The 24,592-nt window shown below is 57.0% G+C and overlaps 1 protein-coding gene across 1 annotated transcript; it reads right to left on the bottom strand.

Annotated features, from left to right (window-relative positions):
* Window positions 1-1,856: 1,856 nt before the first annotated feature.
* ppp1r12c (protein phosphatase 1, regulatory subunit 12C) lies at window positions 1,857-24,592 on the bottom strand. Its single transcript, XM_088923614.1, has 21 exons — window positions 24,278-24,592; window positions 22,542-22,725; window positions 21,636-21,766; window positions 21,389-21,507; window positions 20,493-20,652; window positions 19,601-19,745; window positions 17,759-17,833; window positions 16,272-16,369; window positions 14,732-14,847; window positions 14,503-14,570; window positions 12,963-13,087; window positions 11,864-11,951; window positions 11,610-11,666; window positions 10,285-10,345; window positions 10,027-10,169; window positions 9,783-9,838; window positions 8,030-8,084; window positions 7,501-7,605; window positions 3,738-3,788; window positions 3,574-3,624; window positions 1,857-2,587 (listed from the first exon to the last, which is right to left on the bottom strand). The coding sequence occupies exons 1-21, from the start codon at window positions 24,526-24,528 to the stop codon at window positions 2,501-2,503; spliced, it is 2,226 nt and encodes a 741-aa protein (XP_088779740.1). The 5' UTR covers window positions 24,529-24,592; the 3' UTR covers window positions 1,857-2,500.

A 24,592-nucleotide genomic window follows, 5' to 3' on the forward strand; every position in this document is an offset into this window, starting at 1 on the left:
ACTGAGCAGACGAAGAGTGCGTCACAGTGTGAACCTCAACCTGAGTCCACACTCGGCTCATCTCAGGATCACTCTTCACACACAGACACACAGACAGAGCAGCCAGCACGGGCATGAACTGCTCTGTGAGTGTCAGAGCCCATGGGCATCTCTGAACCCCAGTCCACACTCGGCTCATCTCAGGATCACTCTGAACACACAGACACACAGACAGAGCGGCCAGCACAGGCATGAACTGCTCTGTGTGTGTCAGAGCCCAGGGGCGTCTCTGAACCCCAGTCCACACTCGGCTCATCTCAGGATCACTCTGAACACACAGACACACAGACAGAGCGGCCAGCACAGGCATGAACTGCTCTGTGTGTGTCAGAGCCCAGGGGCGTCTCTGAACCTCAGTCCACACTCGGCTCATCTCAGGATCACTCTGAACACACAGACACACAGACAGAGCGGCCAGCACAGGCATGAACTGCTCTGTGTGTGTCAGAGCCCAGGGGCGTCTCTGAACCTCAGTCCACACTCGGCTCATCTCAGGATCACTCTGAACACACACACAGACAGAGCGGCCAGCACAGGCATGAACTGCTCTGTGTGTGTCAGAGCCCATGGGCATCTCTGAACCTCAGTCCACACTCGGCTCATCTCAGGATCACTCTGAACACACAGACACACAGACAGAGCGGCCAGCACGGGCATGAACTGCTCTGTGAATCTCAGAGCCCAGGGGCGCCTCCGACCCTCACCTCTAGTTCATAGTAAACGTATTCAGCCTCAGAACGACCCTGGAGGAGATCGAGAGCTTTTTACACAAATATACCAAAAAAATAAAGGATCGTCTGTCTCCCCCCCCAATGCACAGACTCTTGGAAAACCAACAACAAAAAAAAAAAAGTTCACATTCTCGAGTAGCCGGGGTCTCCTGGTAAAACCTGTCACCCTCTTCCCACCCCTACAACCCCCCCGTGGACCCGCAAGACCCCCAAACCCGACCGACCCTCACAAAGAATACTGCTGCGATGAAAACGAGCGAAGAGGAGACACGTTAAAATTCTGGAAAGTAAAAACAAAACCGTTAAAACAAAGCGATAAGGACAATAAAATCAGTCGCCATCACGACAACAATAAAGTCTTTTTTTTGGCAACTTTTTGACCAGTGGTACACAAAAAAAAAGAAATTTGTATAAAAAGCAGAACAACATTGCCTCTTAAATTAAACAATAGTCACAAAATACGCATAAAATAATATAAAATAACGTAACGAGCGTTCGACGTAACCAGGCTGCGTTTCCTCACTCGGAACTGGCTGGGAAGAGGGGTAAAAAATCATTTAAAAAAAAAAACTACACGACAAAACTACAAACCCCAGCATGCTTTGGTCTCAGGGGCCGCACAACGAAGGGGCTCATGGGAAACGTAGTTCGACAAGCCGACGCGAACCCATCAGAAAATCGGGTGGCGGGTTTATAAAAAAAAAAGTGCAAAACCTGCTGCTACTTCGACGCCCGGCCGTCGCGCGGTCCGTAGCAGAAGCCGAAACACCGCGAGCCCGTGAGCCCCCGCGCCCCCCGCCCTGCGTGCGTGACGTGGCCGGTCGCCGCGGGCGACATCGTCTCCTTCCCGAGTTTCCGAGCGGGAGACACGGGCTTCGTACGAGAGGGGGCGCCACAGCTCACAACTGGGGTACCCCCCCCCCCCCCACTCCCCCTGCCTCTGGGGCGCGCGCACGGGGCGACCGGCCCGGATTCCCACCAGGAAGGCCGGCCCAGACCCGTCGGGCCTCGCAGGAGCCAGGGGCGGATCCCCATCGCCCCCCCCCTCTCCGCCCCCGCGCCCCCACCCCCTGCGTCCACCGGCGGGGAGCCCCGGCCCCCCCCCTGCACACGCGCGAGCTCGCGCCCCGAAACACGACGGGGTCTCAAGAGGGCGCCGGACCGTGGCGGGGGGGCCCCAGGTGAAACCGCACCGCACCGGGAGGAGCCGGACGGGTCGCGGGAGGGTCAGGGGGACCGGACTCGCAACGGGCCCCCAGCCGTCACGGAACCCGACCAGGGGGCGGGGGTCAAGGAGAGGCAGCGTGGGAGGTGCGGTTTTTGTTTTCAAGTACATCCATTCTCGAGGCAGTCCACGGCGATTAAAAAAAGACTACATCTCCCAGCATTCCCTGACCGACGGAGGACGTCTCCCCCCCCCCCCCCCCAAGATACAAAACGCTGACGGGAGAAGCAGTTCTTTCTCTTTTTTTCCTCCTTCCTCCCGTTCGTCTCGCACGGAAGCCAGAGGAACGGAACGCAGCGACGATGGCAAAAAAAAACCCAAAACAAAACAAAACAAAGCCAAAAAAACAGAACTATTGGCAAAAGGGACGAAATTAAGAAAAACGATCCCACATCCCAGCACGTCTGGCTCTCAGCGACAGCTGCAAGGGGTGCTGGGACTGGCGGCGGCTCGAGGGAGGGAGGGGCTGCCGGGAGGGTCCTGTCCTCGCCCCCCCTCCCCTCCTCTATTTGGACAGCCGGCTGATGACGCGGATGAGCGCGGCGTTCTCGTCCTTCAGCCGCTGGTTATCGGCCCTGAGGTCGGACAGGACCTGAGAGAGAGAGAGAGAGAGAGAGATGGGCAAACTGAATCTGGGAGAGGAGAGGAGAGAACACAGAGAGAGGAGAGGAAGAGAACAGAGAGAGAGAGAGAGAGAGGAAGAGAACAGAGAGAGAGAGAGATGGGCTAACTGAATCTGGGAGAGGAGAGGAGAGAACACAGAGAGAGGAGAGGAAGAGAACAGAGAGAGAGAGAGATGGGCTAACTGAATCTGGGAGAGGAGAGGAGAGAACACAGAGAGAGGAGAGGAAGAGAACAGAGAGAGAGAGAGGAGAGGAAGAGAACAGAGAGAGAGAGAGAGATGGGCTAACTGAATCTGGGAGAGAGAGAGGAGAGGAGAGGAGAGAACACAGAGAGGAGAGGAAGAGAACAGAGAGAGAGAGAGATGGGCAAACTGAATCTGGGAGAGGAGAGGAGAGAACACAGAGAGAGGAGAGGAAGAGAACAGAGAGAGAGAGAGAGAGAGAGAGGAGAGGAAGAGAACAGAGAGAGAGAGAGATGGGCTAACTGAATCTGGGAGAGGAGAGGAGAGAACACAGAGAGAGGAGAGGAAGAGAACATAGAGAGAGAGAGAGGAGAGGAAGAGAACAGAGAGAGAGAGAGAGAGAGGAGAGGAAGAGAACAGAGAGAGAGAGAGATGGGCTAACTGAATCTGGGAGAGGAGAGGAGAGAACACAGAGAGAGGAGAGGAAGAGAACAGAGAGAGAGAGAGAGAGAGAGAGGAAGAGAACAGAGAGAGAGAGAGATGGGCTAACTGAATCTGGGAGAGAGAGAGGCAGAGGAAGGAGAGAGAGAGGAAGAGAACACAGAGAGAGGCAGAGGTAGAGGAAGTGAACGGGGAGAGAGTGGAGAGAGGCAGGCAGAGGTAGAGGAGAGAGAGGCAGAGGTAGAGGCAGACAGAAGAACAGACGGAGATCGCCAGCCCAGGGTAAAAGCAACAGACTGAGACAGGAGCAGTCCCAGCCACAGGGCCTCTACCTTGAGCTCGTCCTCCAGCTCCAGCGCGCGCTTCTCCAGAGCTCTGCGCTCCTGGAAGAGAACCGGCACAGTCAGGCGAGTCAGGCCCCCAGGGCGGGGGACAGGGGGAACGGGGGGACGGGGTGACGGGGGGGGGAGAGGAGGCGGAGATCGGGGAGACTCACGAATCTCTCCAGCTCCAGCAGCGCGGGTCTCCCAGCATTGCGCTCGTGGCTCTGAAACACAGTCAGCGAAGAGCAGGGTCAGCACGGCACAGGGCAAAGAACAGGGCAGCACAGAGTCAGCACGGCACAGGGCAAAGAACAGGGCAGCACAGAGTCAGCACGGCACAGGGCGGCACAGAGTCAGCACGACACAGGGCAAAGAACAGGACTGGACAGAGTCAGCACGGCACAGGGCAAAGAACAGGGCAGCACAGAGTCAGCACGGCACAGGGGGGCACAGAGTCAGCACGGCACAGGGCAAAGAACAAGGCAGCACAGAGTCAGCACGGCACAGGGCGGCACAGAGTCAGCACGACACAGGGCAAAGAACAGGACTGGACAGAGTCAGCACGGCACAGGGCAAAGAACAGGGCAGCACAGAGTCAGCACGGCACAGGGTGGCACAGAGTCAGCACGGCACAGGGCAAAGAACAGGGCAGCACAGAGTCAGCACGGCACAGGGCGGCACAGAGTCAGCACGGCACAGGGCAAAGAACAGGACTGGACAGAGTCAGCACGGCACAGGGCAAAGAACAGGACTGGACAGAGTCAGCACGGCACAGAGCAAAGAACAGGGCAGCACAGAGTCAGCACAACACAGGGCAAAGAACAGGGCAGCACAGAGTCAGCACGGCACAGGGCAAAGAACAGGGCAGCACAGAGTCAGCACGACACAGGGCAAAGAACAGGGCAGCACAGAGTCAGCACGACACAGGGCAAAGAACAGGACTGGACAGAGTCAGCACGACACAGGGCAAAGAACAGGACTGGACAGAGTCAGCACGACACAGGGCAAAGAACAGGGCAGCACAGAGTCAGCACGACACAGGGCAAAGAACAGGGCAGCACAGAGTCAGCACGGCACAGGGCAAAGAACAGGACTGGACAGAGTCAGCACGACACAGGGCAAAGAACAGGGCAGCACAGAGTCAGCACGACACAGGGCAGCACAGAGTCAGCACGGCACAGGGCAAAGAACAGGGCAGCACAGAGTCAGCAAGGCACAGGGCAAAGAACAGGGCAGCACAGAGTCAGCACGACACAGGGCAAAGAACAGGGCAGCACAGAGTCAGCACGGCACAGGGCAAAGAACAGGGCAGCACAGAGTCAGCACGGCACAGGGCAAAGAACAGGGCAGCACAGAGTCAGCACGGCACAGGGCAGCACAGAGTCAGCACGGCACAGGGCAAAGAACAGGACTGGACGGAGTCAGCACGACACAGGGCAAAGAACAGGGCAGCACAGAGTCAGCACGGCACAGGGCAAAGAACAGGGCAGTACAGAGTCAGCACGGCACAGGGCGGCACAGAGTCAGCACGGCACAGGGCAAAGAACAGGGCAGCACAGAGTCAGCACGACACAGGGCAAAGAACAGGGCAGCACAGAGTCAGCACGGCACAGGGCAAAGAACAGGGCAGCACAGAGTCAGCACGGCACAGGGCGGCACAGAGTCAGCACGGCACAGGGCAAAGAACAGGGCAGCACAGAGTCAGCACGACACAGGGCAAAGAACAGGGCAGCACAGAGTCAGCACGACACAGGGCAAAGAACAGAGCAGCACAGAGTCAGCACGACACAGAGCAAAGAACAGGGCAGCACAGAGTCAGCACGGCACAGGGCAAAGAACAGGGCAGCACAGAGTCAGCACGACACAGGGCAAAGAACAGGACTGGACAGAGTCAGCACGGCACAGGGCAAAGAACAGGACTGGACAGAGTTAGCACAACACAGGGCAAAGAACAGGACTGGACAGAGTCAGCACGGCACAGGGCAAAGAACAGGGCAGCACAGAGTCAGCACGGCACAGGGCAAAGTACAGGACTGGACAGAGTCAGCACGGCACAGGGCAAAGAACAGGACTGGACAGAGTTAGCACAACACAGGGCAAAGAACAGGACTGGACAGAGTCAGCACGGCACAGGGCAAAGAACAGGGCAGCACAGAGTCAGCACGGCACAGGGCAAAGAACAGGACTGGACAGAGTCAGCAAGGCACAGGGCGGCACAGAGTCAGCACGGCACAGGGCAGCACAGAGTCAGCACGGCACAAGGAAAAGAACAGGGCAGCACAGAGTCAGCACGGCACAGGGCAAAGAACAGGGCAGCACAGAGTCAGCACGGCACAGGGAAAAGAACAGGGCAGCACAGAGTCAGCACGACACAGGGCAAAGAACAGGGCAGCACAGAGTCAGCACGGCACAGGGCGGCACAGAGTCAGCACGACACAGGGCAAAGAACAGGGCAGCACAGAGTCAGCACGGCACAGGGCGGCACAGAGTCAGCACGGCACAGGGCAAAGAACAGGGCAGCACAGAGTCAGCACGACACAGGGCAAAGAACAGGACTGGACAGAGTCAGCACGACACAGGGCAAAGAACAGGGCAGCACAGAGTCAGCACGGCACAGGGCAGCACAGAGTCAGCACGACAGGGCAAAGAACAGGGCAGCACAGAGTCAGCACGGCACAGGGCAAAGAACAGGACTGGACAGAGTCAGCACGGCACAGGGCGGCACAGAGTCAGCACGGCACAGGGAAAAGAACAGGGCAGCACAGAGTCAGCACGGCACAGGGCAAAGAACAGGGCAGCACAGAGTCAGCACGACACAGGGCAAAGAACAGGGCAGCACAGAGTCAGCACGGCACAGGGCGGCACAGAGTCAGCACGGCACAGGGCAACGAACAGGGCAGCACAGAGTCAGCACGGCACAGGGCGGCACAGAGTCAGCACGACACAGGGCAAAGAACAGGGCAGCACAGAGTCAGCACGGCACAGGGCAAAGAACAGGGCAGCACAGAGTCAGCACGGCACAGGGCGGCACAGAGTCAGCACAGCACAGGGCAAAGAACAGGACTGGACAGAGTCAGCACGGCACAGGGCAGCGCAGAGTCAGCACGGCACAGGGCAAAGAACAGGACTGGACAGAATCAGCACGACACAGGGCAAAGAACAGGACTGGACAGAGTCAGCACGACACAGGGCGGCACAGAGTCAGCACGACACAGGGCAAAGAACAGGACTGGACAGAATCAGCACGACACAGGGCAGCGCAGAGTCAGCACGACACAGGGCAAAGAACAGGACTGGACAGAGTCAGCACGACACAGGGCGGCACAGAGTCAGCACGGCACAGGGCAAAGAACAGGACTGGACAGAGTCAGCACGACACAGGGCAAAGAACAGGACTGGACAGAATCAGCACGACACAGGGCGGCACAGAGTCAGCACGGCACAGGGCAAAGAACAGGATTGGACAGTCAGCACGACACAGGGCAGCACAGAGTCAGCACGACACAGGGCAAAGAACAGGACTGGACAGAATCAGCACGACACAGGGCAAAGAACAGGACTGGACAGAGTCAGCACGACACAGGGCAGCACAGAGTCAGCACGACACAGGGCAAAGAACAGGACTGGACAGAATCAGCACGACACAGGGCAAAGAACAGGACTGGACAGAGTCAGCACGGCACAGGGCGGCACAGAGTCAGCACGACACAGGGCAAAGAACAGGACTGGACAGAATCAGCACGACACAGGGCTAAGAACAGGACTGGACAGCACAGGGCAGAGGAGAGGACTGCGCAGAGGAGAGCAGAGCAGAGGAGAGGACTGCGCAGAGGACAGCAGAAGACTGCGCAGAGCAGGACAGCGCAGAAGACTGCGCAGAGGAGAGCAGAGCAGAGGACTGCGCAGAGGGGGACAGCCCCGAAGCACAATACACACCTGTCGTTGTCTCTCCAGCTCCACTTTGTTCTGAATCAGCAGGAGTTCAGCCTCCTGTAACTTCTCTTTCAGTCTCTCGTTCTCCTCTAATACTGTCTTGTACAACTGAGAGAGAGAGAGGGGTTAATACAGACTCACTGACTGGACACTCCAGTACATTAACACTGCACTGAGAGAGAGAGGGGTTAATACACACACACTGACTGGACACTCCAGTACATTAACACTGCACTGAGAGAGAGAGGGGTTAATACAGACACACTGACTGGACACTCCAGTACATTAACACTGCACTGAGAGAGAGAGGGGTTCATACAGACACACTGACTGGACACTCCAGTACATTAACACTGCACTGAGAGAGAGAGGGGTTAATACAGACACACTGACTGGACACTCCAGTACAGTAACACTGCACTGAGAGAGAGAGGGGTTAATACACACACACTGACTGGACACTCCAGTACATTAACACTGCACTGAGAGAGAGAGGGAGAAATCCAGACATTGGTCACAGAAGAAAACGTACCATCTTGTAGTCGGGGGAGGAAGGCCGATTGTGGTCATTGGTGACTGCAGACTCACTGGAAGACAAAAACAAAACACAGACGATAAAACTGTACTGGTCACCACAGAGGCACCGACACAACAGCCGGAGGCGTCCAGTCCTCTCTGGCCAGCAGCGACAGGTCCAGTGATTCACCTGCACAAAGAGCACGACCCCCATCGCACATCCTACAACAGCCATTCACCTGCACAAAGAGCACGACCCCCATCGCACATCCTACAACAGCGATTCACCTGCACAAAGAGCACGACCCCCATCGCACATCCTACAACAGCCATTCACCTGCACAAAGAGCACGACCCCCATCGCACATCCTACAACAGCCATTCACCTGCACAAAGAGCACGACCCCATCGCACATCCTACAACAGCCATTCACCTGCACAAAGAGCACGACCCCCATCGCACATCCTACAACAGCCATTCACCTGCACAAAGAGCACGACCCCCATCGCACATCCTACAACAGCGATTCACCTGCACAAAGAGCACGACCCCCATCGCACATCCTACAACAGCCATTCACCTGCACAAAGAGCACGACCCCCATCGCACATCCTACAACAGCCATTCACCTGCACAAAGAGCACGACCCCCATCGCACATCCTACAACAACGCTTCACCTGCACAAAGAGCACGACCCCCATCGCACATCCTACAACAGCCATTCACCTGCACAAAGAGCACGACCCCCATCGCACATCCTACAACAGCCATTCACCTGCACAAAGAGCACGACCCCCATCGCACATCCTACAACAGCCATTCACCTGCACAAAGAGCACGACCCCCATCGCACATCCTACAACAGCCATTCACCTGCACAAAGAGCACGACCCCCATCGCACATCCTACAACAGCCATTCACCTGCACAAAGAGCACGACCCCATCGCACATCCTACAACAGCCATTCACCTGCACAAAGAGCACGACCCCCATCGCACATCCTACAACAGCCATTCACCTGCACAAAGAGCACGACCCCCATCGCACATCCTACAACAGCCATTCACCTGCACAAAGAGCACGACCCCCATCGCACATCCTACAACAGCGATTCACCTGCACAAAGAGCACGACCCCCATCGCACATCCTACAACAGCCATTCACCTGCACAAAGAGCACGACCCCCATCGCACATCCTACAACAGCCATTCACCTGCACAAAGAGCACGACCCCATCGCACATCCTACAACAGCCATTCACCTGCACAAAGAGCACGACCCCCATCGCACATCCTACAACAGCCATTCACCTGCACAAAGAGCACGACCCCCATCGCACATCCTACAACAGCCATTCACCTGCACAAAGAGCACGACCCCCATCGCACATCCTACAACAGCGCTTCACCTGCACAAAGAGCACGACCCCCATCGCACATCCTACAACAGCGATTCACCTGCACAAAGAGCATTACCCCCAAGGGGCTCAGGGGCCCCAAGGGAGTAGGATTCCTCTGCTGGGCCACGGGATTCGAACCGGCAACCTCCCAGCCACAGGCGCAGGTCCTGAGCCACAGAGCCAGCGTGGTACAAACTGAAGTACTTACAGTACTTTCACAAAGCTCACGATTTTGTGCTTCGTGCGGGACGTTTGATATTTCTCCACGCCGTCCATGAATTGACGGTCAATCGCCGGGCGGAGACACTGGGGCCGCAGCCCCCCTTTAGGAAGAGCTAACCGGTCAGAGAAGGAGCAGGCCGTTACCTGGGCGCCGTGGAGCTGTCAGACAGGCTGTCCTCCAGACCGTCGCTGTCGTCGTTCTGCAGAGACACGGGGGACAAGGTGAGAGCCGCCCCTCGGTCAAACAGCGGCAGGGCAGCCGCTACCTGGCCGCCCGGCCCGCGGGACCGACATCGACCAGCAGTTCGAAATGGCACGTTTCGGGCCGTGCAAGTTACACGCGCTCGGAGATTAAGGACGTTCCCAGGGCGGCGTCTCTCTCTCTCACCTCGGCCAGTGTCCTGGTTATGATTCCGGTGGACCGCCTCTCTCTCCTCGCTTTCCTCCTGTCCTTCGCCACCAGCCGAGCCGCCTTCTCCCTCTCCCTCTGGCTCTCCTCGTCCTGGGGGGAGCCCTCTGATGGGTCCACATCTGAAACAGGCGGGGGGGGGGGGGGGCAGACAAGGGTTTTAAAAATGGCTGAACTGCAGCTCCATGTTGCGGTGCTGACCGGTCCTCTCCCGGTGCCCCTCGGCCCCCCCCTCACCTCTCTCTGCGGTAGTGACCGTGATGACGGGACTGACACTCTGGACGCTGCGCTGAGGCTCCTGCGGAGACAGAGAGGACAAGAGAGCCCATCCATCATTAACAAAACTTATAAAAAGGATTGTACTCATTTTTCTCCGTATCTGAGGTGTGTCGCAGGAGTCTGTATTAATCTGTGTGTGTGTGAGGTGTGTCTCTAGGGTCTATAATAGGGTCTGTATTAATCTGTGTGTGTGTGATGTGTGTCTCTAGGGTCTATAATAGGGTCTGTATTAATCTCTGTGTGTGTGTGTGAGGTGTGTCTCTAGGGTCTATATTGGGGTCTGTATTAATCTCTGTGTGTGTGTGTGAGGTGTGTCTCTAGGGTCTATATTGGGGTCTGTATTAATCTCTGTGTGTGTGTGAGGTGTGTCTCTAGGGTCTATATCAGGGTCTGTATTAATCTGTGTGTGTGAGGTGTGTCTCTAGGGTCTGTATTAGGGTCTGTATTAATCTGTGTGTGTGTGTGATGTGTGTCTCTAGGGTCTATCTTAGGGTCTGTATTAATCTGTGTGTGTGTGAGGTGTGTCTCTAGGGTCTATATTGGGGTCTGTATTAATCTCTGTGTGTGTGTGAGGTGTGTCTCTAGGGTCTATATTAGGGTCTGTATTAATCTCTGTGTGTGTGTGAGGTGTGTCTCTAGGGTCTGTATTAGGGTCTGTATTAATCTGAGTGAGGTGTGTCTCTAGGGTCTATATTAGAGTCTGTATTAATCTCTGTGTGTGGGTGAGGTGTGTCTCTAGGGTCTATATTAGGGTCTGTATTAATCTGAGTGAGGTGTGTCTCTAGGGTCTATATTAGGGTCTGTATTAATCTGTGTGTGTGTGAGGTGTGTCTCTAGGGTCTATATTAGGGTCTGTATTAATCTGTGTGTGTGAGGGGTGTTTCTAGGGTCTATATTAGGGTCTGTATTAATCTCTGTGTGTGTGAGGTGTGTCTTTAGGGTCTATATTAGGGTCTGTATTAATCTCTGTGTGTGTGAGGTGTGTCTCTAGGGTCTATATTAGGGTCTGTATTAATCTCTGTGTGTGTGAGGTGTGTCTCTAGGGTCTATATTAGGGTCTGTATTAATCTCTGTGTGTGTGAAGTGTGTCTCTAGGGTCTATATTAGGGTCTGTATTAATCTCTGTGTGTGAGGTGTGTCTCTAGGGTCTATATTAGGGTCTGTATTAATCTCTGTGTGTGTGTGAGGTCTGTCTCTAGGGTCTATATTAGGGTCTGTATTGATCTCTGTGTGTGAGGTGTGTCTCTAGGGTCTATATTAGGGCCAGTATTAATATGTCTCACCTGTGTTGCTTTGCTGACAGTCTTCTCCGCTTCCTTGAGGTCAATCAGCGTGACTCCCTGCCGTTAAGAAAGAGCAAAACACAAATTTGTCCCACCCTTGGGAAAAATAGCTTTGTGTGGTTGTTCTCATTAATGCTGCATTACCAACACATTACACTGTTCAGCTTTTTGAAACATACACAGAAGGGTCCAAGGTATAATAACTCCGAAAGACGTTTTCCTCTGCTCGTCCGATATCGAGAAGGCGTGCCTACCTGCGTGGAGCGTCGAGACTGTCTCATGAGCCGCGAGCGAGCTTTCCTCTGAGACTCCGACTCCTCATCCCTCACCGGAGCCTGGAACCTGAGAGACAGCAATAGTGTTGGGAAGACTGGGACTGACATGGAGACCGTGTGTGTGTGAGAGAGAGGCTGGGAAGACTGGGACTGTCTATTGAGACCCTGTGTGAGAGAGAGGCTGGGAAGACTGGGACTGTCTATGGAGACCATGTGTGTGAGAGAGGCTGGGAAGACTGGGACTGTCTACGGAGACCGTGTGTGTGAGAGAGGGGCACTGGGAAGACTGGGACTGTCTACGGAGACCATGTGTGAGAGAGAGGCACTGCGAAGACTGGGACTGTCTATTGAGACCGTGTGTGTGAGAGAGGCACTGGGAAGACTGGGACTGTCTACGGAGACCGTGTGTGTGAGAGAAGGGCACTGGGAAGACTGGGACTGTCTACAGAGACCGTGTGTGTGTGAGAGAGAGGCTGGGAAGACTGGGACTGTCTACGGAGCCTGTGTGTGTGAGAGAGGCACTGGGAAGACTGGGACTGTCTACGGAGACCGTGTGTGAGAGAGAGGCACTGGGAAGACTGGGACTGTCTATGGAGACAGTGTGTGAGAGAGAGGCTGGGAAGACTGGGACTGACATGGAGACCCTGTGTGAGAGAGAGGCTGGGAAGACTGGGACTGTCTATTGAGACCCTGTGTGAGAGAGAGGCTGGGAAGACTGGGACTGTCTATGGAGACCATGTGTGAGAGAGGCTAGGAAGACTGGGACTGTCGTGGAGACCGTGTGTGTGTGAGAGAGAGGCTGGGAAGACTGGGACTGTCTATGGAGCCTGTGTGTGTGAGAGAGGCACTGGGAAGACTGGGACTGTCTACGGAGACCGTGTGTGTGAGAGGGGCACTGGGAAGACTGGGACTGTCTACGGAGACCGTGTGTGAGAGAGGGGCACTGGGACTCCACACTACGCTAGACGAGCCCACAGGCCCCACTCGGAAGCGGACACTCTGACTGCCTGTGCGTCTCTCTGGGAGCGTCGATCCCGGCTCTCCCCCCCACCACCCCCCCGCCGCCCGAGGTCCTCACTTGCGGCGGTCCGCCTTGCTGTCGGCGGGGCTCTCCGGGGGCGTCTCCCTGAGCTGGGGGGTGGGCTGGACCCACGCCGTCCGGCTCTCGCGCTCCCTGTCCTCCCTCTCCCGCTGCTCCTCGGCCTGGGGCGAGAGACAGAGAGTGAGCAAGAGCGCCCCCTGGAGGAGGAGGGGCGAGAGAGAGAGAGTGAGCAAGAGCGCCCCCCGGAGGAGGAGGGGCGAGAGAGAGAGAGTGAGCAAGAGCGCCCCCCGGAGGAGGAGGGGCGAGAGAGAGAGAGAGAGAGAGAGAGAGAGAGAGAGAGAGAGAGCGCCCCCTGGAGGAGGAGGAGGGGCGAGAGAGAGAGAGTGAGCAAGAGCGCCCCCTGGAGGAGGAGGAGGGGCGAGAGAGAGAGAGTGAGCAAGAGCGCCCCCTGGAGGAGGAGGAGGGGCGAGAGAGAGAGAGTGAGCAAGAGCGCCCCCTGGAGGAGGAGGAGGGGCGAGAGAGAGAGTGAGGAAGAGCGCCCCCTGGAGGAGGAGGAGGGGCGAGAGAGAGACAGTGAGCAAGAGCGCCCCCTGGAGGAGGAGGAGGGGTGAGAGAGAGAGAGAGTGAGCAAGAGCGCCCCCTGGAGGAGGAGGAGGGGCGAGAGAGAGAGAGAGAGAGAGAGAGAGAGTGAGCAAGAGCGCCCCCCGGAGGAGGAGGAGGGGCGAGAGAGAGAGAGACAGTGAGCAAGAGCGCCCCCTGGAGGAGGAGGAGGGGCGAGAGAGAGAGAGAGAGAGTGAGCAAGAGCGCCCCCTGGAGGAGGAGGAGGGGCGAGAGAGAGACAGTGAGCAAGAGCTCCCCCTGGAGGAGGAGGAGGGGCGAGAGAGAGAGAGAGAGAGAGAGCAAGAGCGCCCCCTGGAGGAGGAGGAGGGGCGAGAGAGAGAGACAGTGAGCAAGAGCGCCCCCTGGAGGAGGAGGAGGGGCGAGAGAGAGACAGTGAGCAAGAGCGCCCCCTGGAGGAGGAGGAGGGGCGAGAGAGAGAGAGAGAGAGAGCAAGAGCGCCCCCCGGAGGAGGAGGAGGGGCGAGAGAGAGAGAGACAGTGAGCAAGAGCGCCCCCCGGAGGAGGAGGAGGGGCGAGAGAGAGAGAGAGTGAGCAAGAGCGCCCCCCGGAGGAGGAGGGGCGAGAGAGAGAGACAGTGAGCAAGAGCGCCCCCCGGAGGAGGAGGGGCGAGAGAGAGAGAGAGAGAGAGAGAGAGAGAGCGCCCCCTGGAGGAGGAGGAGGGGCGAGAGAGAGAGAGTGAGCAAGAGCGCCCCCTGAAGGAGGGGCGAGAGAGAGAGAGTGAGCAACAACGCCCCCTGGAGGAGGAGGAGGGGCGAGAGAGAGAGAGTGAGCAAGAGCGCCCCCTGGAGGAGGGGCAGGCAGGCCTGGGGAACTGCAGGTCAGAGAGCAAGAGCGCCCCCTGGAGGAGGAGGAGGGGCGAGAGAGAGAGAGAGAGAGAGAGAGAGAGAGAGCGAGCGCCCCCTGGAGGAGGAGGAGGGGCGAGAGAGAGAGAGAGAGAGAGAGAGAGAGGAGCTCACCTTGCTGTGATTGAGGGAGTCGGTAGGACTGACTGTGGAAGCTACACTCTCGCTTTCTGGACTGGACACTGGAGAGAGAGAGAGAGAGAGTGAGAGAGAAGGGGGGAGAGGGGGGGAGAGGGAGGGCGGTTGCGACAGACGCCCTGGCTGGCAGGCCGCGGTGATCACCACAGTAACCGCAGGAAGACCCTGACCGCGAGACAGCAGCGGGAGAGAGCCGGCTCTGTACCTGGGCTGCTCTCTCTCTCCTCCTCCCTCAGCTCCAGGCCCCCCGGAGCCCCCCTCTCCTTGGACTGGTCCTGGACACTCATCTTGTCCCGGCTGCTCATCCGGCACACTGACGACCTGCGGCCGGGGACATGGGACAGGAGAGTGGACACGCGGACTGGCAACACCAAATACTGACGACACTGGTGACAGAGAGGACAGGAGGCTGGACACTGGACACAGAGCTGGCTGCCCAGGGGAGGACAGGCTCAGTGACCAGAGCCCGTACACTGGACACAGAGCTGACTGCCCAGAGAGGACAGGCTCAGTGACCACAGCCTGGACACACACACTGGACACGGGCAGACCTGGCTGTCCAGAGAGGACAGGCTCCGTGACCACAGCCTGGACACACACACTGGACACAGACAGACCTGGCTGTCCAGAGAGGACAGGCTCAGTGACCACAGCCTGGACACACACACTGGACACGGGCAGACCTGGCTGTCCAGAGAGGACAGGCTCCGTGACCACAGCCTGGACACACACACTGGACACAGACAGACCTGGCTGTCCAGAGAGGACAGGCTCAGTGACCACAGCCTGGACGCACACACTGGACACAGGCAGACCTGGCTGTCCAGAGAGGACAGGCTCAGTGACCACAGCCTGGACACACACACTGGACACAGGCAGACCTGGCTGCCCAGAGAGGACAGGCTCAGTGACCACAGCCTGGACACACACACACTGGACACAGGCAGAGCTGGCTGTCCAGAGAGGACAGGCTCAGTGACCACAGCCTGGACACACACACTGGACACAGGCAGACCTGGCTGCCCAGAGAGGACAGGCTCAGTGACCACAGCCTGGACACACACACTGGACACAGGCAGACCTGGCTGCCCAGAGAGGACAGGCTCAGTGACCACAGCCTGGACACACACACTGGACACAGGCAGACCTGGCTGCCCAGAGAGGACAGGCTCCGTGACCACAGCCTGGACACACACACTGGACACGGGCAGACCTGGCTGTCCAGAGAGGACAGGCTCCGTGACCACAGCCTGGACGCACACACTGGACACAGGCAGACCTGGCTGTCCAGAGAGGACAGGCTCAGTGACCACAGCCTGGACGCACACACTGGACACAGGCAGACCTGGCTGTCCAGAGAGGACAGGCTCAGTGACCACAGCCTGGACGCACACACTGGACACAGGCAGACCTGGCTGTCCAGAGAGGACAGGCTGTGCTCCCACTGGCAGCGGGGAGAAACAGAGACAGAGGTGCACTTCCTACTGCACTGCGAGAAACAAGTCTGGGATTAGAAAGTCACGATTCCCTAAAATAACACATCTAATCCCAGAATTCCCACCCCCGCCAGAATCGGCACAGCTCCCGGGAATCCTACTGGGAAAGGAAACTCAACAGAGCTGGGAAGGAACAGGCCGCGGGCCTCTCGGATAATAACAGCGCGACGCCGGTGAGCGTTCCCGCCAAGCGCTCTGGCTCCGGACGGGACCGGGACCGGACATTCCGGGTCGGGACGAGGGGGTTACCTCCTGTTCTTGGCGGCGGCGGTGTTGGGCACCTCGGCGCCGGACTCGGCGGAGTTCTGGAGCTTCTCGTTCACTTCCTGCTGGTGCTGCGTCCTCCACTGCGGGCGGCAAACACGGCCATGAGCACAGAGCCGTTCACCCACTACCCGGCAACACCCGGCAACACCCGGCAACACCCGGCAACACCTGCCGGGGTACGGGGGGGGGCGAGCAGGGGAGGGACACGGCCACAACAAACAGCAGCTCAGGTCGCCGGCCCCACCCTGAGCACACAGCCGCGGGACGAGAGTGCGGCACCGACTTCACATCGATGACCGACGTGACGCACAGCCCTTCATGAACAGGCACACGGGGGGGCGCTCAGCCAACCGCCTTTTCCGGCTGAACCCATCGGCCTGCTCATCAACCCGCGGCTCTCACACCCCGAGGCACCTCGGGCGGTATAGTTACCACCAGACCACCGTGACACTGGGCCAAACTGACCAGCGCTGACGGTGTCACCCGGCGACCGACCGACCACCAGACAGGGTCACCCGGCGACCGACCACCGACCACCAGACATAGAGGTGTCTGTCACCCGGCGACCGACCACCAGACAGACACAGAGGCGTCTGTCACCCGGCGACCGACTGACAGGCAGGGTCACCCGGCAACCGACCACCGACCACCAGACATAGAGGTGTCTGTCAACCGGCGACCGACTGACAGGCAGGGTCACCCGGCGACCGACCACCAGACAGACACAGAGGCGTCTGTCACCTGGCGACCGACTGACAGGCAGGGTCACCCGGCGACCGACCACCAGACAGACACAGAGGCGTCTGCCACCCGGCAACCGACCGACAGGCAGACACAGAGGCGTCTGCCACCCGGCGACCGACTGACAGGCAGACACAGAGGCGTCTGCCACCCGGCGACCGACCACCAGACAGGGTCACCCGGCGACCGACCACCGACCACCAGACATAGAGGTGTCTGTCACCCGGCGACCGACCGACAGGCAGGGTCACCCGGCGACCGACCACCAGACTGACACAGAGGCGTCTGTCACCCGGCGACCGACCTACAGGCAGGGTCACCCGGCGACCGACCGACAGGCAGACACAGAGGCGTCTGTCACCCGGCGACCGACTGACAGGCAGGGTCACCCGGCGACCGACCACCAGACTGACACAGAGGCGTCTGTCACCCGGCGACCGACTGACAGGCAGGGTCACCCGGCGACCGACCACCAGACAGACACAGAGGCGTCTGTCACCTGGTGACTGACCTACAGGCAGGGTCACCCGGCGACCGACCGACAGGCAGACACAGAGGCGTCTGTCACCTGGTGACTGACCGACAGGCAGACACAGAGGCGTCTGTCACCTGGTGACCGACCGACAGGCAGACACAGAGGCGTCTGTCACCTGGTGACCGACCGACAGGCAGGGTCACCCGGCGACCGACCGACAGACACACAGAAGCCGGGCGCCACGCTGACTCACATCGGCCTGCTTCTGAGACAGCTCCTCGAGCAGGGACTCCACGCTCTCGTCCGCGACGTCGAAGGGGGTCTGGCCCTGGGGAGGACAGGGGCGTCAGAGAGGCTTCATCCCGGGGTGAGACATCAGGAGGACGCAGCTCGGGGCACAACAGCACGAGCTCCGACAGCTGAGTGCCCGGCGCTCTGCTCTCGGAAAAGAGCAGACACAGGCGCCCTGTCCCGCGGTGCTGTGAACGGCATCGGGTTCACAGTCCCTGGCTCCGAGCTTCCTTCTTCGGCAGAATCGGTTTGGGCGGAACTGTGCTGTTCCGGATGGAGGTGGGGGGGTGGAGTTTGCGTGTTCTCCCTGTGTTCACGTGGGTCTCCTCCCACAGACCAAAGACAGGCTGGTGGGTTAACTGGGAATACCAGTTCTGGGGAAGCTGGCCCTGGTGTGTGTGTCCTGTGATGGACTGGCCCTGGTGAGAGAGAGTGTGTGTGTGTGTCCTGTGATGGACTGGACCTGGTGTGAGTGTGTGTGTGTGTGTGTGTGTGTGTGTGTGTCCTGTGATGGACTGGTGCTGGTGTGTGTGTGTGTGTCCTGTGATGGACCGGCCCTGGTGAGAGAGAGTGTGTGTGTGTGTCCTGTGATGGACTGGCGCTGGTGTGAGTGTGTGTGTGTGTCCTGTGATGGACTGGTGCTGGTGTGTGTGTGTGTGTGTGTCCTGTGATGGACTGGTGCTGGTGCTGGTGTGTGTGTGTGTGTGTGTGTGTCCTGTGATGGACTGGCGCTGGTGTGTGTGTGTGTCCTGTGATGGACCGGCCCTGGTGAGCGAGAGTGTGTGTGTGTGTCCTGTGATGGACTGGCGCTGGTGTGAGTGTGTGTGTGTGTGTGTCCTGTGATGGACTGGTGCGTGTGTGTGTGTGTGTGTGTGTGTGTGTGTCCTGTGATGGGCTGGTGCTGGTGCTGGTGTGTGTGTGTGTGTGTGTGTGTGTGTCCTGTGATGGACTGGCGCTGGTGTGTGTGTGTGTCCTGTGATGGACTGGCGCTGGTGTGTGTGTGTGTGTGTGTGTGTGTGTGTGTGTGTCCTGTGATGGACTGGCGCTGGTGTGTGTGTGTGTGTGTGTGTGTGTGTCCTGTGATGGACTGGCGCTGGTGTGTGTGTGTGTGTGTGTGTGTGTCCTGTGATGGACTGGCGCTGGTGTGTGTGTGTGTGTGTGTGTGTGTGTGTGTGTGTCCTGTGATGGACTGGCGCTGGTGTGTGTGTGTGTGTGTGTGTGTGTGTGTGTCCTGTGATGGACTGGCGCTGGTGTGTGTGTGTGTGTGTGTGTGTGTCCTGTGATGGACTGGCGCTGGTGTGTGTGTGTGTGTGTGTGTGTGTGTGTGTCCTGTGATGGACTGGCGCTGGTGTGTGTGTGTGTGTGTGTGTGTGTGTGTCCTGTGATGGACTGGCGCTGGTGTGTGTGTGTGTGTGTGTGTGTCCTCTGATGGACTGGCGCTGGTGTGTGTGTGTGTGTGTGTGTGTGTGTCCTGTGATGGACTGGCGCTGGTGTGTGTGTGTGTGTCCTCTGATGGACTGGCGCTGGTGTGTGTGTATGCCCTGTGATGGACTGGTGTCCTGTCCAGGGTGTGCCCTGCTTTGTGCCCGTTGCTTGCTGGGACAGGCTCCGGCTCTCCCTCGAACCCGAGCTGAATGAAGCCGTTACAGAAAGGACGGATGGAACTGGCCTGCACTGACGTGACTCAAGAGCTCAATGACTGCACGTCCACGAAGATCCCACTGTATCGTTTGTCTGTTTCCCAACACTACACTGACTTTCACACACAGATCTATCCCTCCCTCCCTCCCTCCCTCTCGCTCACCGAGTTGCTCCTGGCCTCCATGTCGCACAGCCTCTCTGCCAGCAGTCTGCAGGCCTCCCTCTGGCCCCAGTGAGAGGCAGCATGGAGAGGAGTCCAGCCATCATTGTCTACTGCTGACACACGGAGACCACACTGAAGCAGCACCCTGAGACAGAGAGAGAGGGGTTCATACAGCCACCCTGACTGGACACTCCAGTACATCAACACTGCACTGAGAGAGAGAGGGGTTAATACAGACACACTGACTGGACACTCCAGTACATTAACACTGCACTGAGAGAGAGAGGGGTTAATACACACACACTGACTGGACACTCCAGTACATTAACACTGCACTGAGAGAGAGAGGGGTTAATACACACACACTGACTGGACACTCCAGTACACTAACACTGCACTGAGAGAGAGAGGGGTTAATACAGCCACCCTGACTGGACACTCCAGTACATTAACACTGCACTGAGAGAGAGAGGGGTTAATACAGACACACTGACTGGACACTCCAGTACATTAACACTGCACTGAGAGAGAGAGGGGTTAATACACACACTGACTGGACACTCCAGTACATTAACACTGCACTGAGAGAGAGGGGGGTTAATACAGACACACTGACTGGACACTCCAGTACATTAACACTGCACTGAGAGAGAGAGGGGTTAATACACACACACTGACTGGACACTCCAGTACACTAACACTGCACTGAGAGAGAGAGGGGTTAATACAGACACACTGACTGGACACTCCAGTACATTAACACTGCACTGAGAGAGAGGGGTTAATACACACACACTGACTAGACACTCCAGTACATTAACACTGCACTGAGAGAGAGAGGGGGTGATACAGACACACTGACTGAATGCACTGCTTGAGAGAAACATAGGGCCTCATGACCTCCAGGTAACCCTTGGCAGCAGCTACATGCAGTGGAGTGGCCCCAGTTTTGGGGTGTCGGAGATCAGTCGGTAAGCCCTCAGTCAACCAGTGCTGAGCGTCTCTTAACATCTGCTCCTCTTCTTGCCTCTTCACTGCCTCCAGATCAATACCTGAGAGATGTAAGAGATTAATACACACCTCACACACAGAGATGAATACAGATGCTAATATAGACCCTATAGACACACCTCACACACACAGATTAATACAGACCCTAATATAGACCCTAGAGACACACCTCACACACACAGATTAATACAGACCCTAATATAGACCCTAGAGACACACCTCACACACACAGAGATTAATACAGACCCTAATATAGACCCTAAAGACACACCTCACTCAGATCAATACAGACCCTAATATAGCCCCTAGAGACACACCTCACTCAGATCGATACAGACCCTAATATAGACCCTAGAGACACACCTCACACACACAGAGATTAATACAGACCCCAATACAGACCCTAGAGACACACCTCACTCAGATCAATACAGACCCTAATATAGACCCTAGAGACACACCTCACACACACAGAGATTAATACAGACCCTAATACAGACCCCAGAGACACACCTCACACACAGAGAGATTAATACAGACCCTAATATAGACCCTAGAGACACACCTCTCACACACACAGATTAATACAGACCCTAATATAGGCCCTAGAGACACACCTCACACACACACAGAGATTAATACAGACCCTAATACAGACCCCAGAGACACACCTCACTCAGATTAATACGGGCCCTACAACAGTCATAGGGATTATCCTGCAGTGAGTCACACTGAATGCCTGCTTCTGCTACACGGGAAAGTGTACTAGCGGGGTACCCTGTCGCTGTGTGTGCTCCCTCAGCAGCGTCTCCGTCGCCTCATCCTCGGCGATGTCGAGGGGGACGTCGCCGTCGCAGTTCACGGCCGAAAGAGAGGCGCCGTGCTGGAGGAGGTAGCTGAAAGGGAGAGAGAGGGGAGAGACGCGCAGGGCGTTATGGCGCGGGGTGTCGGAGCGCACGACTCTCCCATGAGCACCCACGTGTACTGTTTGGGGGGGGGGGGGGGGGGGCCGCCGTTCGCTCACTCCGCAATCTCCAGGTGGCCACAGGAGGCGGCGACGTGCAGCGGCGTCCAGCCCTCGTTGTCCGCCTGGTTGGCGTCGGCCCCGCGCGCCAGCAGGAAGGCCACCATGTCCATGCTGTCGTCGATACAGGCCTGGGAGGGGCGGAAACAGGGAGGGGGGGGGGGGTGAGGAGGACAGCCGCGCCGGGCCATCTGCCTTTCAGCCGTACCGCCCCCTGCTGGACAACCCCTGTAAGTGCAGCCCTTCCTTCACAACCTGGCGGAGCCAAAGGATCCCTGAGTGTCTTAATAATAATAATGATAATAATAATAATAATAATAATCCCTCACACTTGTATAGCGCCTGTCTGGACCCTCCACTCAGAGCTCTTCCCAGGTCAGGGGGAATCCCACTTCCCCCACCAGTGTGCAGCCCCACCTGGATGATGCTCCAGTCCTCTCACACACACCAGCTCTCAGTGGGGAGGAGAGCAGAGGGGTGAAGCCAGTTCAGAGAGGGGGGTTATTAGGAGGCCAGGAGGGGTAAAGGCCAGGGGGGGAATTTGGTCAGGACCAGATTTTACACCTCTAATAACAATACTCGCAACTTGGCTCTGAGTTGCTCTGCTAAGTAACTGAGCCCTTGATGACTTCAGCGGTACGAGTCACTGACCAAAAATAAAATGAAGTAACATCCAGTACATCGATAAGAAATGTTTTTTTAATTCAACCATCACCGTTTAGGTTGATTACGTGACTGCTGCCTTTGGCTAGAAGGAAAACTAGCCGATACTAGGCCAACTGAAATGTAAGCTGGACACCCCAAATGAGAAACTGCAGCTTTTGGCACTCCCATGCTGAAGGCGGAACAGCTGGGGATGATGGGAGTTGTAGTTCACGAGGAACACACAGGAAGTGGAGTCCTCACCTGGTGAAGAGCTGTGATGCCGTCTGCATTGGCACTGTTGACCAGGGCTCCTTGTCTCGATCCTCCACTGTCGCCACCAGTCCCTTTAATTCTGCTCGTCTCCTCCCTCAGCATGTCCTCCGCCTCCTCCACATCTCCAGAGGCACAGGCGGCAACGAACTCTGCCCCTCTCTCAAACCGCACACTGACAACAGAGAGAGAGAGAGGGGTTCATACAGACACACTGACTGGACACTCCAGCACATTAACACTGCACTGAGAGAGAGAGGGGTTAATACAGACACACTGACTGGACACTCCAGTACATTAACACTGCACTGAGAGAGAGGGGTTAATACAGACACACTGACTGGACACTCCAGTACATTAACACTGCACTGAGAGAGAGAGGGGTTAATACAGACACACTGACTGGACACTCCAGTACATTAACACTGCACTGAGAGAGAGAGGGGTTAATACAGACACACTGACTGGACACTCCAGTACATTAACACTGCACTGAGAGAGAGAGGGGTTCATACAGACACACTGACTGGACACTCCAGTACATTAACACTGCACTGAGAGAGAGAGGGGTTAATACACACACACTGACTGGACACTCCAGTACATTAACACTGCACTGAGAGAGAGAGGGGTTCATACACACACACTGACTGGACACTCCAGTACATTAACACTGCACTGAGAGAGAGAGGGGTTAATACACACACTGACTGGACACTCCAGTACATTAACACTGCACTGAGAGAGAGAGGGGTTCATACAGACACACTGACTGGACACTCCAGTACATTAACACTGCACTGAGAGAGAGAGGGGTTAATACACACACACTGACTGGACACTCCAGTACATTAACACTGCACTGAGAGAGAGAGGGGTTCATACAGACACACTGACTGGACACTCCAGTACATTAACACTGCACTGAGAGAGAGAGGGGTTAATACACACACACTGACTGGACACTCCAGTACATTAACACTGCACTGAGAGAGAGAGGGGTTAATACAGACACACTGACTGGACACTCCAGTACATTAACACTGCACTGAGAGAGAGAGGGGGGTTAATACACACACACTGACTGGACACTCCAGTACATTAACACTGCACTGAGAGAGAGGGGTTAATACAGACACACTGACTGGACACTCCAGTACATTAACACTGCACTGAGAGAGAGAGGGGTTAATACAGACACACTGACTGGACACTCCAGTACATTAACACTGCACTGAGAGAGAGAGGGGTTCATACAGACACACTGACTGGACACTCCAGTACATTAACACTGCACTGAGAGAGAGAGGGGTTAATACACACACACTGACTGGACACTCCAGTACATTAACACTGCACTGAGAGAGACAGGGGTTAATACAGACACACTGACTGGACACTCCAGTACATTAACACTGCACTGAGAGAGAGAGGGGTTAATACACACACACTGACTGGACACTCCAGTACATTAACACTGCACTGAGAGAGAGAGGGGTTCATACAGACACACTGACTGCACACTCCAGTACATTAACACTGCACTGAGAGAGAGGGGGGTTCATACAGACACAGTGGACACTCCAGGACAGTAACACTGTAGGATGTACATTATTTCCTCTCTCCGATTTGCGCTCCTGTCTCTTCTCCTCTCTGTACATCCCTGATGCAGCTCAAGACCTGTACACGGAAGACACTACCATTCCTGCCGACATGATCCAACTCACGTCCGTTTCTTGGCGCCGTTGCCGGCTCTGCGGGTCTCCCCCGGGGTCTCTCTCTCCCCGGCCGCCGCCTTTCCGCTCTCTTTCCCCGCCGGGCCGTCCACGGGAGCCCCGGGCCCGGCGGCCTGCGGATCCCCGGCCTCGCCTGAGCCTCCGCGCCGCCTCCGCCGCGGCACGATCGGCTCCCGATCCGTGCTCGACCCGGCCCAGCGCTTCAGCTGCTCCCGCCGCTTGGCTTTGGCCGCGTCTGCCATTCCTCTCCCCCCCTTTCTCCCCCACGGCCTGTTTTTATTTTTCTTCCTGGATTATTCCCTCTAT

This window comes from Atractosteus spatula, chromosome 8 (genome assembly GCF_055471065.1).
Source record: "Atractosteus spatula isolate fAtrSpa1 chromosome 8, fAtrSpa1.hap1, whole genome shotgun sequence".
Lineage (NCBI taxonomy): Eukaryota > Metazoa > Chordata > Actinopteri > Semionotiformes > Lepisosteidae > Atractosteus > Atractosteus spatula.

Excerpts from the sequence above, each read along its gene's own strand:
- ppp1r12c (XM_088923614.1), bottom strand. The coding sequence starts at position 24,528 with ATGGCAGACGCGGCCAAAGCCAAGCGGCGGGAGCAGCTGAAGCGCTGG. Across the intron at positions 14,571-14,731 it reads GGAGAGAGAGAGCAGCCCAG|TGTCCAGTCCAGAAAGCGAG; the intron begins GTACAGAGCCGG and ends CTCTCTCTCCAG. Across the intron at positions 11,667-11,863 it reads AGTCTCGACGCTCCACGCAG|GGAGTCACGCTGATTGACCT; the intron begins GTAGGCACGCCT and ends TCTTAACGGCAG.